Source organism: Typopeltis vanoorti, chromosome 8, assembly GCF_054136105.1.
Source record: "Typopeltis vanoorti isolate ZY-2024b chromosome 8, IOZ_Tvanoo_1.0, whole genome shotgun sequence".
Lineage (NCBI taxonomy): Eukaryota > Metazoa > Arthropoda > Arachnida > Uropygi > Thelyphonidae > Typopeltis > Typopeltis vanoorti.
In genome coordinates this window covers 117836825-117854696 of record NC_143556.1, presented here as the reverse complement: position 1 = coordinate 117854696, position 17872 = coordinate 117836825, and the positions used below count along the sequence as shown (strand labels likewise).

Below are 17872 nucleotides of genomic sequence, written 5' to 3'. Positions count from 1 at the left end.
CATCACTCCTATCTCAGTATCTCCCATAATGCAAAACACATCTCCTTGCGGATATGTATAATGTTATGCATTAAGGGATTGGCCACTACTCATACTAGTTTCGACCTTTATTGAGGTCTCTTCAGTAGGATATACCAGACCCAGAGGTGGAGATACCAGGCAGAAGCATTAGCGAGGTCATCTTTACCTATAGGAGTTGCCAAAAGGTGTGCCACCTTTATATTAAATTACTCTGGATTTAGAGAAAGATGTTGAAAGTTTATTTTTCACTTGGTTAGACTATAATAAATTTAGTTTAATCCTTTATCCAAGTGTGAGCAAACAAAGTTTGCTCCTGAAAATATCTTCAGGACTGGGATAAGGTAGTACAACACCAAGTGAAAAATAAACTTTCAACATCTTTCTCTAAATCCAGAGTAATTTAATAAAAAGGTGGCACACCTTTTGGCAACTCCTATAGGTAAAGATGACCTCGCTAATGCCTCTGCCTGGTATCTCCACCTCTGTGCCTGGCTCCCACTGAAGAGACCGCGATAAAGGTCGAAACTAGTCTCGCCCTTCCCTTAATGCATAACATTATACATATCTGCAAGGAAATGTGTTTTGCATTATGGGAGATACTGAGATAGGAGTGATGTTAGCTTGGTCCACCTTTGCTACCAGTTTCCCGGTGTTGTACTACCTTACCCCAGTTCTGAAGATATTTTCAGGCACGAATTTTGTTTGCTCACACTTGGATAAAGGATTAAACTAAATTTATTATAATGCAAAGGAGAGTGTTAAAATGATGTGGAATACTGATTATGAAGATAAATTGAGAGTTTGTAGACTGCAGACACTAGCAAACAGGAGAAAGAAGGGTAATATGATTGAGACTAACAAACTTCTGAAACAGTCATACAGGATTTTAGTTGATGGAATTTTTAATTTATGGAAGGTGGGGAAAGTATGAGAGCATCCTTGGAAGCTACAAATGAATGCCACGATGAGGGCTAGATTTTCTCTCATAGAGGTGCAAGTTTGAATGAATTGCCATCGGATGTTGTGTGAGTGAATGAATTAAAGAATAAGTGTGATAGTTGGTGCATGTGGTATGTGGCCTTCCTCGATGCATTTCTGATTCCATGGAGTCTGTCTTAATAGTAATAATCTCTCTGATCAATTTTTAAGTATTTTAAGTTTCAGTTCTTCCATGAAATGTTGTAAGCCTATCGCACATACAGTACTGCAGGTAGGCAAAGGTTTAAAAAAAATCTAGTAAGCATTACTAATTATATGAAGAGCCAAAGGCTTCAATTTGGTGACATGAACTTATTTAAGTTAAGGGATATTACATCCCATATTGTTTCTTAGCAGAATAAGAAACTCAAAGAGTTTCATGCCAAACATAGAAACTATATAAAGTTCTGTGATTCCAACCGTAAGCAAATACCTGGATAGTGCAGCAACTGACCCATTTGGTAGTGCAAGCTGAGCCAACTCATAGTAAGGGTGGAGCAAGCTCGGATCACTATTCTTGGTATTTACCCATAATGTGAAATTAGCTCCTAGGAGCTGTATTACTGTTCTACATTATGAGAGAAGGTCACTACCCAGACCGGTTCCAACCTTTTTTGATGTCTCATCAGTGAGTAGGTAGATCTAGTTAATACCAAGTTTGTAGCAAACAGAACTTACATTCCTTCTATGAGAATTGCCAAGAAGGTGTCCTAATAAATTACTAATTATATGAAGAGCCAAAGGCTTCAATTCGGAGACATGAACTTATTTAAGTTAAGGGGTATTACATCCCATATTGTTTCTTAGCCGAATAAGAAACTGAAGAAATTGAACCCTTTGGCTCTTCATATAATTAGTAATTTATTAGGACACCTTCTTAGCAATTCTCATAGCAGGAATGTAAGTTCTGTTCACTACAAACTTGGCATTAACTAGGTCTTCCTACTCACTGATGAGACCTCAATAAAGGTTGAAACCGGTCTGGGTTGAAACCTCTCATAATGTAGATCAGTAATACAGCTCCTAGGAGCTAAGTTCACATTATGGGTAAATACCAAGAATAGTGATCGGAGCTTGCTCCACCTTTACTATGAGTTGCCTCAGCTTGCACTACCAAATGGGTCAGGTGCTGCACTATCCAGGTATTTGCTTACTCTTGGAATCGCCGAACTTTATAGAGTTTCTTATTCGGCTAAGAAACAATATGGAATATAATATCCCTTAATTTAAATCTAGTAAGCATGCTCTGGAGACCAAACCTGAAACTTTTTCAAGGCACTTTAGCAGGGTAACTCATATTGATCTAACGAAAGTCACTTACCTCATAGACTTTGCATTATATATCTTCGTTAGGAACGATAGTGCTATTGTCCCAGCGAATATATTGATATAGGACAGTAGTAGTATTGCACTACTTCAAAAACATGAACTCTGCAATACCATTGCAATTCTATCTCGAGTTCTATTTTTCTCAGTCAGCGAGTAAATTGTAATAGATGAAATAGCCTAGAAGGGTTTGATTTGGCATTTGGAAGTTGTAGAATTTTATAAATCTAATGAAGCGCCAATGGTAACTAATCATAGATAGCTATCCTAACCTGTCACTAATTATGCATGGCATTCAGTGAAGAGAGGCTGTTGACAAATTCTACATCTCGTGGTTCCTAATCCTAGCACTATATATATATATATATATATATATATATATTGTCTGAAATAGTGTGGGTTCTATGGTCTTTTGCTTGAGTTTATAGTACGGAAAAAAAACGAGTTTCCAAGAAGAGAAAAACCTTTTCCCTTGTCAGAGGTCAACTAACTTGGGAACCAATTGAAGAAAGACTTAGAAAAAAAATTCTTAAAGTTTGTCTAGTCAGTGACTACAATCGAACCTAGGTCATTTTTCTGGCAGCCAAGTGGGATTGGGTTTTTGCCCTCTAAGGTTTGTCTTGTTTCCTGAAAAACCAACAATTCAAAATGGTTATTGGTCCTGTGAAACTTAAGAGCATTAAGCAATTATGAATATACCATCTCGTGGTTCCTAATCCTAGCACTATATATATATATATATATATTGTCTGAAATAGTGTGGGTTCTACGGTCTTTTGCTTGAGTTTATAGGATGAAAAACCCGAGTTTCCAAGAAGAGAAAAAAAACGTTTTCTCTTTTCAGAGATCGACTAACTTGGGGAACCAATTCAAGAAAGATTTAGAAAAAAATTCTTAAAGTTTGTCTAGTCAGTGACTACAATCGAACCTAGGTCATTTTTCTAGCTGCCAAGCAGGATTGGGTTTTTGCCCTCTTAGGTTTCTGTCTTGTTTCCTGAAAAACCAACAATTCAAAATGGTTATTGGTCCTATGAAACTTAAGAGCATTGAGCAATTATGAATATACAGTGGCAGAGTTCCTCTTAAGTAGTGCAATGCCAAGTCAGCTTCGAGGTTATATTCATATAAGCTCTCTTGTTCATTTTGAAACTAAAATTTCAAACTCAGTTTAGTTTTCAATGTTGAAAGTTATCCCTTGGTTATACAGTAAATTAAAGATGCCAAGAAATTATATTCTTGGTTTAATCCTTTATCCAAGTGTAAGCAAACTAAACTAAGTTTGCACATGAAGTAACTTCACGACTGGACAACTCGTATATAGAGGCTAATGATTTCATATCACTTCGTTTAATATCCCATAATACGAAGCATATATCCTTATGGACATATATAATGCATAGCATTATACACCTTGATTGAGATCTCATCATTGGGAGCCAGACCGAAGTTATTTCATGTGCAAACTATTTGCTTACACCTGGATAAAGGATTAAACCAAGAATATAATTTCTTAGCAATTATTTTATTTGTAGTTTATTATTTTATAATTTGTAGTTTATTATTTATATATAATTATTTTATTTTATTTAATTTGTATTTTACCCAAGTGGAAAACCTTTCAACATCTATCTCTAATCCAGAGTATTTTAGTAATAAGGTGTATTACTAAATGCACCTTATTTAGACACCATTTGGCTCCCACTGATTGCTCCTTTACAGATAGAAAACCTCATCAGATTCATCCAAAATCTAGAAGTTAAAGATGTACCAGTGATACTTCATTAATCATAGCATGTCCTTTCTGCATTGCCTCATTAAATGTACGATGATTCTACAGGCAAATTAAACAAACTACATGGAGACGTTATGCTATGCCATAAGGTTTTTGTTTCTCCAAGAAACAAACTGCAGATATAAACAAAATTTTAACAGATAGATATCCACTTCTTTCTTACTGGAACTTTGGAAGATTTAACAGGGCTGGAGTAGGAGTTCTTATTCTTGTCCCCCCTCCTTTGGTCATTCTGTAATATCCAAAGGGATGCAAAAGGGAGAATCTTGACAATAGACTGGAATACTCTGGCTGTATAATAAGGTTTATAAATGTTTATGTTCCATCCAATTAGACGAAAATTCTTCCAGGAATTGGAGTCATATTTATACAGTGCCCACTACGTCATAGCAACTAGAGTCTGGAATTGTATTGAAAATCCCACATTAGACAAAATAGGATACCCCAGGAGTGGAAAAGTGGGATATGCACAGTTAAAAGCATGTCTCAACAATGCTCAACTAGTAGACATATGGTGGATTTGCAATCCTAATCTCCAGGCTTATACATACATGAATCAAGGTATCGGTATCCGTCTTGGTCGAATTTATCTCTTCTTCCCTTATAATTAGGATAATTCAGATAAAACATCTTGACATCATATCAGATTATAATCCAGTCCTACTTATGTTCCACTGCATGGAAAAAGTAGAGATCAGTTCTGGATCATGGAGACTTCCACGAAATTTTCAGTTGATCTTTTCAACCAAATTCCAGACCCTTTGTTCAAATTGGAATAATATTGGAATTGGGATATGTGGTTAAAATTCAAAGAAGCAGTTAAACAGAATATGATGGAATGGGGAAAGGAACAGGTTTTCATCAAAAGAAAAAAAAAGTTGAAAGATCTGCATAAAGAGAATCTGGTTCATAACAAGCCAGTGCAATGTTATAGAATGTAGTAACATCATTAGAAACATTAACACAGAGATAGAAATGGAGAGTCAGAAACAAGAAAAATTTTAAAATAAGAATACAACAGCGCTTAGCAGATTGCCCTTCAGATGTATTTTTCAATAGGCAATTGAATTGCCGCAATTCAATAAATCTGCAAAGAAAGCATTATCACTCAATCTGCATTGATAGTGAAGATGTGCACCACTGAAGACATTCTTGACGCCTTTCAAAAACACTACAAAAATCTGTTTGAAGACACTAGTACTTTTGGAAACTATAACTCTTGGAGCATTAATGGCTTTCCTGTTCATATCCAAGATGGGCTTGACAGACCCATTTGAGCATCTGAAGTTACCCCAGACTATAAAGAATGCTAGACAAGAAAATCCCTAGGACCTGATGGTCTAAGGATAGAACTTTACCTCAAGGCTTGTAATTTTATTCTTCCCATTCTAGTTATAGTGTCTAATTCTTTTCTCTTGTCAGGACACATACCAAGTGAACTTTTAGCAAGCCATACCGTCCTCATTCCAAACATAACAGAAAGCACACCTTAATTAGCAGCTGGAGACCTATTTCTCTATCTAATACTGAATAGAAGATATTTTCTGCATTATCAATAACATAGTGGGAATGAGATACATAATTAAAAGCACACAGGTGTATGGAGTTCCATGCCAAGCAGTAGAATTTAATCTGTTTCTACTACGTGATCTAATCCGCTTAGTTAATTCGAAGAAATCGATGGCAATGCTATCGGTAGACCTTACTCAAGCATTTGATAATGTCCGGCATCCCTTTCTGTTTCACATCCTCCAGCAAATTGGTGTAGGTAAAAAAACTACTATCCATTATCAAAGGAGCCTATGCCCATTCAACTACCCACCTCCTTGTTAATGGGTTCCTGTCAGACGCAGTCAAAATTCGAAAAGTCCAGCTTGACATCAACTCATTGATGGCATGAAAATTTGTTTATACTGGAAGATGGGGTTGATAACAAATTGCGTGTTCTGTGGCAAACTTATGCTTTCAAAAAAACCCATCAAAACTCAACATAAATTTCTCAAAACTTCAATAATATTACAACACGAATAATATCATTAAATACTTAACATACCTTGGGAAATTACTACCTTCACATCCGTTCCGTTGTAATTTGATCTTCGTATGACCCTATGAGCTATATCACTCCAGTATATATGGCCTTTTAAGCAATCCACATCGATGTCAACTGCTATTTGGTGGGGTTCCATTAGCAACAGATCTCCACGATTGGACTTCGATGGATTTAGAGGCATCCGTAAAATTGACATTTCTTGAGTAAACATTAAAAAGTCACCTTCGTGATGTGGGGCAACTGAAAGTAAATTTCACTGTATGAAGATGACTGAATGTCAATGCTCATCAATTCTACATAAAATCTAACGAAAGTGTAATGAATCTTAATATGTGTGTAATAAAATATATAATCTTAACTTAAATAAGAATGCATGCAGTGGTGGGATTCAAATAATTTAAGAACCTGTTCGCTTCCGTAATGACCGTTTTAAGTATAAAAAAACGATATACCGAAAGAAAAAAAAAATCAGCTAACGCCTTTTTTATTCCCGTATATGTGAGTAGGTGAGGCCATTTATCCCTATAGGTAGTTTATTATTTCGTACAGTTAATACTTAAATAAGAACAATAAAAGTAGTACACAAAACTAGATTATGTTATAAGAAAGAGTTTTAAAATATTAATGAAAAATATTAAATAGTAAGGAATGTAAACTTGTGATTTCCACATTAGGCGGCTGCCAAGGGAACTTGTCTATAAATTTATGGTATAAATATATATATATACTATATATATATATATATATATACTATATATATATATATATATATACTATAAAATTATAGTATAGTAGCGTATAAATTTTACCTAAACAAGTTGCCACAAGGTGATTTGACCTTATTAATATAAAAATCTCAGGATGAGAGAAAGATGTAGAAAGTTTTTTGCCTTGGGTATACTATATGTTAAAGATACCAAGCAATTTTTTAACCTTGGTTTTAATCTTTTTTTTCCTTGTCTGCATTACTTCAACCTTAGCATTTTTTGGGTCTGGCTCCCACTGACGAGACCTCAATAAAGGTCGAAACCGGTCTGGGTAGTGGCACTTGCCTTTAATGCATAGCATCATACATCTCCGCAAGGGGATGTGCTTTGCATTAGGGGGAAATACTAAGGAAAGTGATTAGAGCTTACTTCACCTTTACCTCGAGTTGCCTCAAACCTGAACTATGTTCATGCACAAACTTGACTTACTTGTCTCTTTGCTTCCTTGGGAAAAAAAGGGATTAAAACCAAGGTTAAAAAATTGCTTGGTATCTTTAACATATAGTATACCCAAGGTAAAAAACTTTCTACATATATATATATATATATATATATGTATATTTCAAATTATTACCTGACTTAAACACCAAGAAAGAATACAAGAGACTTAATAAGGTCTCACTACTAGTTTCATCGGAAATGCCGACTTCATCAGGTGAATACAGTATCATGGAGAAAACAACATCTTAAAAATATATTGTACTTTAGACAAAACAGAGTTTAGAACAAGTAGTAGTTGTGTTTGAAATTGAGTCCGAGTGTTAGTTCTGGTGTGAAGCACTGTGCTTGTGAATGATATGAGTGTGCTAAAACTAGATTACAGATCTATGAACAGTGCTGCGCCATGGGAAGGAGGCGCTCTTGTGCAAAACGTTTTTCAGCGCCCCCATAAAATAAGTTTCCATGAAAAATTTTACTTTGTTAAAAGTACAAAACATTTTACATGCATACATAAAAATAAATTTTATTTATCAATAGTAGAACATTGTAATCACTGAAATTCATTAATAAGGAATTTTAAATAATAAAAATTTTCAAAAATGTTTATTCCTTGATGTATAAATACAACAGAATGCGCGCGTGTGTGTGTGTATTTCTTTTACATATTTATCTGTCTTTAACTGCCACAAAATTTTTAATAATATCTTTAATGTCTAATGAATCCGTAATATTATTTTCAATTGATATGATTGACAAATCCTTTAGATGCTCTCCAGACATTGTTGACCGCAAATAATTTTTTATTAATTTCAGTTTTGAAAAACTTCTTTCCCCTGATGCTACGGATATTGGTAATGTTCAATAAAAATGCATCACAATCGCAGTATTCGGAAACGTGCCGGTTAATTTTTTTTCGTATATATAATTTAAAACATTCTGAGGAGCCGACTCTTTTTTAATAAAACATTGCAAAGTTTTAAATTCCTCAAATAGCCATACCATCAATATCGCGATTGTCGTGATCTTGAATGTCGCTCAGTTTTAAGTGCAAATCTTTACAATGTTTCATTAAATGTTCATCACTACAATATTTTAATTTGCTAATGTCTCATAACTTTAAACTCCTCGCTATGTAGTTTTAAGAGTATGAATCTTTCCTGACTGAAGTTATTGTCGTGTCTAAAATCGCGAAGAAAAAATTAATTTTAAAATTTTCTTTAGGATCATGCATTGTCTCATCTGATGCTTCATAACCAAACATTTTTTTTTTTTGTTCTTTTGCCAATGTCTGGGAAAAATAAGATCAATACTAAGATCGTTAGTAGTAGACTAGCTACTAGTGACCAGATCAAGATCGAGATAAGATAAGGAATCGTGACGTGATTGGTTGTTCATCTGATGATGTCATTGTGTGTGACGTGAGATTGTTATGTCTGGAATTTCCCTGGGGGCATATGTGTCAGTAACGTCAGTTCTTGTGTTTTGGTTCGCGTATGGAATTACGGGTGATGGTAGAGATAAGGATTCGTGTTGTGATTGGTGGGGCATTTCTGACAAGATCAAGATAAGATAAAGAATCGTGTCGTGGGTGTGCGTGTTTTTCAGATGTAGATAAGTGATGTCATTTGTTAGTCGTAAATAAGTGACGAAATTTGTTAGTTATAAATAACTGAAGGTTATTTTTTAATGGAAATGATGATATATTAGTGGATACGGATTTGTGTCGTGATTGGTGGGACACTTTTAACCAGATCAAGATAAGATAAGGAATCATGACGGGGATGTGTGGAAATTTCGTCACTGGGGACATATGTCACTGTGATATACATGGTGATTTGGTTTGCCTATGGAATTGTGGGTGACGTTTTTGATATAAGATATCTTGGAATTTTCATAGGGTGACCAACATCCATCATGTTTTGTCTTTGGTTGTCTATAGATGGCTGTACTAATTTTCCAGTACATTTTGAGGTATTTCTTTCCTATTAATGGGTGGGAATTCTTAGAGTAGGGTCGCGATGGCGGCAGTGATTAGGCTTTTCTGAATAATTTAATTACATGCTGGTGTCCCTCAAACACACACACACATAAGACATGAAAAGTTGCTAATGTATCCATGTTGATACTCTAATATATACCCTATGATTATTCGTATGAAAAAAAGTATTCATTATTAGAATTATTCTTACCAAAACATATGAGCAGTGATTATTGAAATTACAATTATCAATTGTTATGTTTAAGTTAAAAGAAAAACACTCACATTTCTTTCCAGAATGGGAACATGTTGGTGCTTGGTACTATCTAGGTTTTCTGAATATTCCAAATTGTTGATTTTTAACATATATATATTCACAGCACAGAACACAAAGACAAGTTTGAAAATGCAGTTGACTTTTTCATTATAACATATATTCACAGCACAAAAACACACAAAACATAGGAATTGAAATATATTTCTGTAAATCACCAGAAAAGCTAGTTGACTACTTAATTTAGATTACTATCTGATTGGTTCTCTGTATTAATTCCTTCCCACAGTTGCTCATGCTATGTTTTCCCAAGCTTGGGGGGAAAGCCTAGGCACCGTTTTGTTTAGGGTAAGTGTTATTTCCTGTTTCGAATTCAGAGTGCTGTTAGAGTATGGAATTCTGAGAAGTGAAATTATTATTATTATTATTATTATTATTATTATTATTATTCCTGACACCTCCAAGGAGTCCGAAGACTCATTGCGGGAGGATACCTACAACTGTCTCAACCACTACATCGAACTTCTACTACGAATCATCTCCATCAATGCCATCTATCGTCCACCACAACTAGTATTTTTTTCTCTGTAAATTGCGTGTGTTCTGAAGGGTTGATTTGTCTCTATGCGGAATGAAAAACCCGAGTTTCCAGGAGAAAAAACCCTGCTATCTCAGTATGAGATCGGCTAACTCACCTTCGATTGAAATCGTCCAGATAAAGATTCCTCCCATTGCAAAAAAATGAATTTTTTTTCTTTTTTTTAAATTGATTGGAAATCGATTCGAAAAAAGCGGGTTATTTATTTTATTTTACTTTTAAAATTCAGTTTAACTACATATTCTAACAGAATAACTCAGCAAAATTAATAAATAAATAAAATGCATGTGAATTTATTTTCCAACACTGTAGATTTCTCATTAAGTCTTATCTTAAAGATATCTCTCTTATCCAGTTACCAAATTGTTGTACATAGGTGAGAAATCGTGTGTTTTCGTTGGAACTCTTAGTTCCCATGGGAAATTATTGCTGTAGTAAATTAATGCATACAATTATTTTTTTAAACCAAAATGACTATTAATTTCACTATCAATTCCTTGTGCTGATAACCTATTTCTGCAACTGGAATTTATTTATTTTATTTATTTTTTCTTTAGCATTAGTAATTTTAAGTAACCGATATGAGACAAACAAGGGTTTGAACTCTCTGCAATGTTTTCTTGTAAAAACTTCTTTTGCCAGCACAACAAATAAATAGTTATTTCTTATTATTTCAAATAAATATTAGCTCTGTAATATATACTTTGTTAATTTCTGTCACATTTTATTTGACTGTAATAGTATTGACAAATTGTATTTACTGAATCTAACATACATACAGAATTAAATAAAGTGAAAAGACAGTATTTTTTTTCTTATTCTTCTGATTTAACATTTGCGCTGATGTTCATAGTGTATGATTTGCCACTGGTGCTTACATGTAATTCATGTGATTTTTCTCCATGTGACATTTCATATATATATATATATGTGTGTGTGTGTGTGTTTACCCTCAAAATAAATAAATATTTATGATCACAGCAAACAAGAAATGCATCAGCTTTTTCAAAGTATTGAAATTCATGCACATATTGTTTTCAGCATTTGGTATCATTTAAATGAAGAACGTGTCTGGCTATTAAGTTCGTCAATGTTTTGATTTTTCTCCTCAATGGCGAGTACTTTTTGATATATGCATGTTGAATCACTTGTTATCTGCATGCTATGATACCTTTTTTTATTTTTTGTCACTTTTCAGGTGAAATATTCTACACTAAAATTCTGCCTATTGATTTAATATCCATTTCCTTTTGCTTCCAAGAGCTGACACAGTTACAATGTGACTCTCATCTGAAAGTTAATTTTCATTTCGTGATCATTGGGAATTTATTACTGTAGTAAAATTAAGGGTTGCATATTTATTTTTTTGAAACCAATACATATATTTCTGAGCCCTGTTAAAAGCACAGAATCTTTCATTATGTTTTCAAAAGCATTTAAAAGTACACGTTATGTTTTCACTTTTGGGCATCCAATTTCATTTAAATCAAGAACAGGCTTCCCTATTAACCTCATTAATGTTTTTGATTTTTCTCTTCCTTTGATGAGTAATATTTGATATTTGCATGTTGATTCTATCATCCAATTTCTTAGTTTGTCCAGAGATAGTGAACCAATTTCCCATTTCAGCTGATGGTTATATTTTATTAACCAAGAATTTTTTTTTTCACTCTTTCAGGTAATTCTTTCCAACTACAAGGTGATTTTGTAAATGCATATCTTACAGTAATTCAATCAGAAATATAAATTTGTTTACAAAATAAATTTGAAGTCTTGTTCAAAAGAAATTGTAGAACAATTATATCAATGATAACCGAAAATTCGTATTTTTCACCCACTGTAGATTTTGCATATTTGTTTTCCTTCATTCTTCTTCTTACGTTACTTCATTTGGGACCACAAATAAATAGTTATTTATTATACTTATTATTATTATTTCACTGATTATTAGATCTTATATTTTATGTTAACTTTTATTTACAAATTCTAAACAATTAGAACTTTTCACAAAGAAACTTTCAAAGAATTTGTGGCTCACCCATTATTTTTACTTTACCAAACACAAAACACCACAACACAAAACACCAGCAGCAGTGGATGAACCTTCAGTCCAAAGTCACTCGACTGTATGGTATTTTCTTATAGTACTGTTTACACTTACCATCCCCTACCCTGACCGTTCATTCAAAAATGAACCTTTTACGCAGATGACTCAACGATATGTTTTCGCATGCTGCTGGTTGTACTGTTGGTGTGTTTTTATCTTACTTTGTGTGGAAAAAGGTAAAATTTGTATTTGTGTTATCTGGAGAGTACAAACATTTTTTCTATACCAAACTTTAAGAGTTTAAGTGACGTGTTTGGGTTAATTATCTGCTGTCTCTCTGTAAAAGAAACAAATTCTAACAGTTCGGATTTTCGATTATGCGAACGAATTGTTTTCAGATATGTTTTCACAATAATCAATTACATGCTGTTGTATATGATGTTGATGTGAGATTATCTTACTTTGAGATGTCATAGGGCAAATGGCTCTGTGGCTCGAAGGGTATTCTATATAACTCAAACAATGTCAATATGTAGCATTAGGCAATTTCTAAAATAATCAATTACATGGATATCAGTTTTCAACATTCTCCCCCTCATTCCTGGCATTAATTTCAGAGTAGTGATTTTTTTACAATAAATAAACAATGCATTAATGTATAAAATTATGGATTTAAACATCAAATTCTAATCAGAATAACTGACTAAAAATTCACTGCAGAAAAACACAACAACAAAGGCACACATCTTTGTTCATTTAAGTTTGCAAATGGATATTTTGTTTTGCTGAAATACTATTTACAAGTATATTCACAGAGAAAAATTCGAAACATGTAATTACCTAAAAATATTTCACTATATTTAGTTTACACTCTTAACATTTTCCAAATAGTTCAATGAATATAATTTTTGTTACTCACTGTTTCTTGGTTACATTACATCAAAATAGCTGGTCATGAAAAAGAGTTTTTGAATCAGTTTGTTTTTCCTTATTGTACTGTTTACTATAAGGAATTGTTGGGATGGAAAAAAATAGCATTAGGTGGTGGAAGTGAAAAGGTAATCAAGAGGGTGACAGAGGTCTTCCCTGCAATGCTCCTAACCCCACCGCAAATCCCCTATTCTCCTCCTGAAGATGTCTGCACAGCCAGTGGAGATGAGCGAGCTCCTCATTTGCAGATATCTTTTAGTGATGTCACCTCCAACTGATACTGATAACTTTGGAGGAAAAAAACGTTCTCTTTCCCTCCAAAGTTATCAGTATCAGTTGGAGGTGACATCACTAAAAGATATCTGCAAATGAGGAGCTCACTCATCTCCACTAAGCTAAGCAGACATTTTCTGGAGGAGAGAGGCAATGAGGGGTTAGGGAGTGGGGTGGGGGAGCATTGCAGGGAAGACCTCTGTTATCCTCTTGACTACCTTTTTACTTCCACTACCTAATGCTATTTTTTTCCCATCCCAACAATTTCGGACATATGAGTAAGAGAACTATTCACATGGTGTAACATCAAAAACACTTTTTGAGGATAAAATACTTAACATAATAAGGACAAATAATATGGAATACCCTTCGAGCCACTGAGATAAGATTTGCCCTATGATGTCTCAAAGTAAGATAATTTCACATCAACATCATATCCAACAGCATGTAGAAACATGTCCGTGAATTATCTGTGAGAAAGTTTCATTTTGGAAGGAATGGTCAGGGTTAAGGGTCAGGTAAAGAGTACTATAAGGAAAAACAAACTGATTTAAAAACTCTTTTGTGTGACCAGCTATTTTGATGTAATGTAACTAAGAAACAGTGAGCAACAAAAAATTTTCTCTTTTCAACTCTTTGGAAAATGTTAAAAGTATAAATTAAATATTGTGAAATATTTTTAGGTGATTACAGGTCTTGATTTTTTCTCTGTGAATATACTTGTAAATAGTATTTCAGTAAAATAAAATATGCAATTGTAAACTGAAATGAACAAAGATGGGTGTTTTTGTTGTTGTGTTTTTCCACAGTGAATTTTTATTCAGTTATTCTGATTAGAATTTGATATTTAAATCCATAACTTCATACCTTAATGCATTCCGTTTAATATTGTAAAAAATCACTACTGTGAAATTAATGCCAGGAACAGGGAAAAAAGTGTTTAAAACGGATATCCATGTAATTAATTATTTTATAAATTGTCTAATGCTACCTATTGAAAATGTTTGAGTTATCTGAAAAGAATTCGTTCATATAATTGAAAATCCGCCGTGTTAGAATTTGGTTGTTTTACAGAGGACAGCAGATAATTAACCCAAACACGTGACTTAAACTCTTAAAGTTTGGTATAGAAAAAATATTTATACTCTCCAGATAACACAAATACAAATTTTACCTTTCCCCACACAAAGCAAGATAAAAACACACCAACAGTATATCCAACAGCATGCCAAAACATGTTGTTGAGTCATCTGCGCAAAAGGTTCATTTTTGAAGGAACGGTCAGAGTAGGGCATAGTAAGGGTAAACAGTACTATAAGATAAAACTATACAGTTGAGTGACTTTGAACTTAAGGTAATCGTTCATCCACTGCAGCTGCTGTGTTGTGTTGTGGTGGTTTGTGTTCGGTATTGTAAAAATAATGGGGCCACAAAATTCTTTGAAAGTTTCTTTGTGAAAAGTTCAACTTGTTCAGAATTTTGTAACAGAAAGTTAACATAAAATATAAGATCAGAGCTAATAATCAGTGAAATAATAATAATAAGTATAATAAATAACTATTTATTTGTGGTGCCAAATGAAGTAATCTAAGAAGAAGAATGAAGGAAAACGAATATGCAAAATCTACAGTGGGTAAAAAATATGATAAATCTTTATCAAATTTATTGCCTAAAGAAATTTGATTTCTGTTGGAATATTGTAAGATATGCATTGACAAAATCACCTTGTGTTTGGAAAGAATTACCTGAAAGAGTTGAAAAACAGAAGTCTTGGTTAATAAAATTCAACCATCAGCTGAAGTGGAAAATTGGTTCACTATCTCTGGACAAACTAAAAAATTGGATGATAGAATCAACATGCAAATATCAAATATTACTCACCAAAGGAAGAGAAAAATCAAAAACATTAATGAGGCTAATAGGGAGGCTTGTTCTTGATTTAAATGAAATTGGATGCCCAAAGTGTGAAAACATAACGTACACTTTTAAATGCTTCTGAAAACATAATGAAAGATTCTGTGCTTTTAATAGTGCTTAGAAATATATGTATTGGTTTCAAAAAAATATATATGCAACCCTTAATTTTACTACAGTAATAAATTCCCAATGATCACGAAACGAAAATTAACTTTCAGATGAGAGTCACATTGTGAAAAACCACATGATGGCAATTCCACAAGCATTTGAAGAACCTTTGAACAACAATGCAAATTTAACAATAAGAAGATCAAGGAACAAAAAATAGATTGTATTTTTTACTTTCTTTATTTTCTGCCCACTCAGTCTCCAAAAGTTAGATAGGGCTAAATGGCCTCGCCTACTCCCGTATACGGGAATAAAAAGGCGTTAGCTGATTTTTTTTTATTTTATTTTCTGTATGTTAGATTCAGTAAATACAATTTGTTAATAATATTTCACTCAAATAAAATGTGTAAATTAAAATGAACAATTTGGGTGTCGTTGATGTGTTATACAAATTTAAGTAAGACCATAACATTTTTTTTCCTTGTGAAATTTCATGCCACAAACTAACCAGAGACTTTTTTTTTGAAAATCCCCTCAGTGAATTAAAAGTTTTATTTGTTCATGCAAACCCTAAAATATTTCAAGAAACTGTGTCAGCTCTTGGAAGCAAAAGGAAATGGATATTAAATTAATAGGCAGAATTTTAGTGTATAATATTTCACCTGAAAAGTTACAAAAAAATAAAAAGGTATCATAGCATGCAGATAACAAGTGAATCAACATGCATTTGTGAAAAAATACTTGCCATTGGAAGAGAAAAATCAAAAAACATTAACGAACTTAATAGCCAGACCCGTGCTTCATTTAATTGATACCAAATGATGAAAACAATATGTGCATGAATTTCAATACTTTGAAAATGCTGATGAATTTCTTGTTTGCTGTGATCATAAATATTTATTTGAGAGTAAACATTTTTTTTCTTTACAATTTTTCTTTATTTCTTTCTTTCTTTCTGAGCTAATATTCATTTGACATAAGAATAAATAATTATTTATTTGTATTGGAAAGAATATCTAATATAATAATTGTGTTAAAAATATATATATAAATATCCCTACTGTAAAATAAATGTCAGGCTGAGAGGACAACAGTCAATTGAGAATAACAGAAATGAGTTTTACATAGTTGAACTATGTAAAAACCATAGTTCAACTTGTTTTGAAATGCCATATGGAGAAAAATCACATGAATTGCACATACGTACCAGTGGCAAATCATACACAATGAACATCAGTGCAAATGTTAAATCAGAAGAATAAGAAAAAAAAATACTGTCTTTTTCACTTTATTTAATTCTGTATGTTAGATTCAGTAAATACAATTTGTTAATAATATTATAGTCAAATAAAGGGTGAAATAGAAATTAACAAAGTATATATTACTGAGCTAATATTCATTTGAAATAATAAGAAATGACTATTTATTTGTTGTGCTGGAAAGAAGTTTCTAAAAGTAAACACTGCAGAGAGTTCAAACCCTTGTTTGTCTCATATTGGTTACTTTAAATTACTAATGCTAAAGAAAAAATAAATAAAATAAATAAATTCCATTTGCAGAAATAAGTTATGAGCAGAAGGAATGAAAGGTAAAATTAATAGTCATATTGGTTTAAAAAAATCTAAGGATTAATTACTACAGCAATAATTTCCCATGATAACAAAGAGTTCCAACCTAAACACATGATTTCTCACCTACGTACAACAATTTGGGGACCGAATAAGAGAGATATCTTTAAGATAAGTCTTAATGACTAATCTACAGTGTTGGAAAATAAATTCACATACATATTATTTATTTATTTTGCTGAGTTATTCTGTTAGAATAACTCAATTAAACTGAATTTTAAAAGTAAAATAGAAAACATAACCAATCAATTTAAAAAAAGAAAAAAGAATTCATTTCACTTGTCAGAATTCCATACTCTAACAACACTCTGAATTCAAAAGAGGAAATAACACCTTAACAAAACAGTGTCTAGACCAGCCCACCAATCTTGGGAAAACATAGCATTAGCAACTGTGGGAAGGAATTAATACAGAGAACCAATCAGATAGTAATCTAAATTAAGTGGTCAACTAGCTTTTCTGGTTATTTACAGAAATATATTTCAACTCCTATGTTTTGTGTGTTTTTTGTGCTGTGAATATATGTTAAAAATCAAGAATTTGGAATATTCAGAAATCCTAGACAGTACGAAGATATCCCATTCTGGAAAGAAATGTATCTTTTTTTTTAAGTTGAACATAATTGATAATTGTAATTTCAATAATATAATCACTGCTTGTATGTTTTGGTAAGCATAATTCTAATACTGAATAGTTTTTTTTTTCAAAAGAATAATCATAGGGTATATATTAGAGTATCAA

The 17872-nt window shown here is 32.7% G+C and overlaps 1 protein-coding gene across 1 annotated transcript in view; it reads right to left on the bottom strand.

Annotated features, from left to right (window-relative positions):
- Positions 1–17872, bottom strand: part of Ndg (Nidogen) — a 199542-nt gene that overhangs the window by 82707 nt on the left and 98963 nt on the right. Inside the window, exon 16 of the mRNA XM_090396289.1 lies at positions 6171–6410. Coding sequence (XP_090252415.1) covers positions 6171–6410 — 240 coding nt within the window. The remainder of the gene's footprint in view (positions 1–6170; positions 6411–17872) is intronic.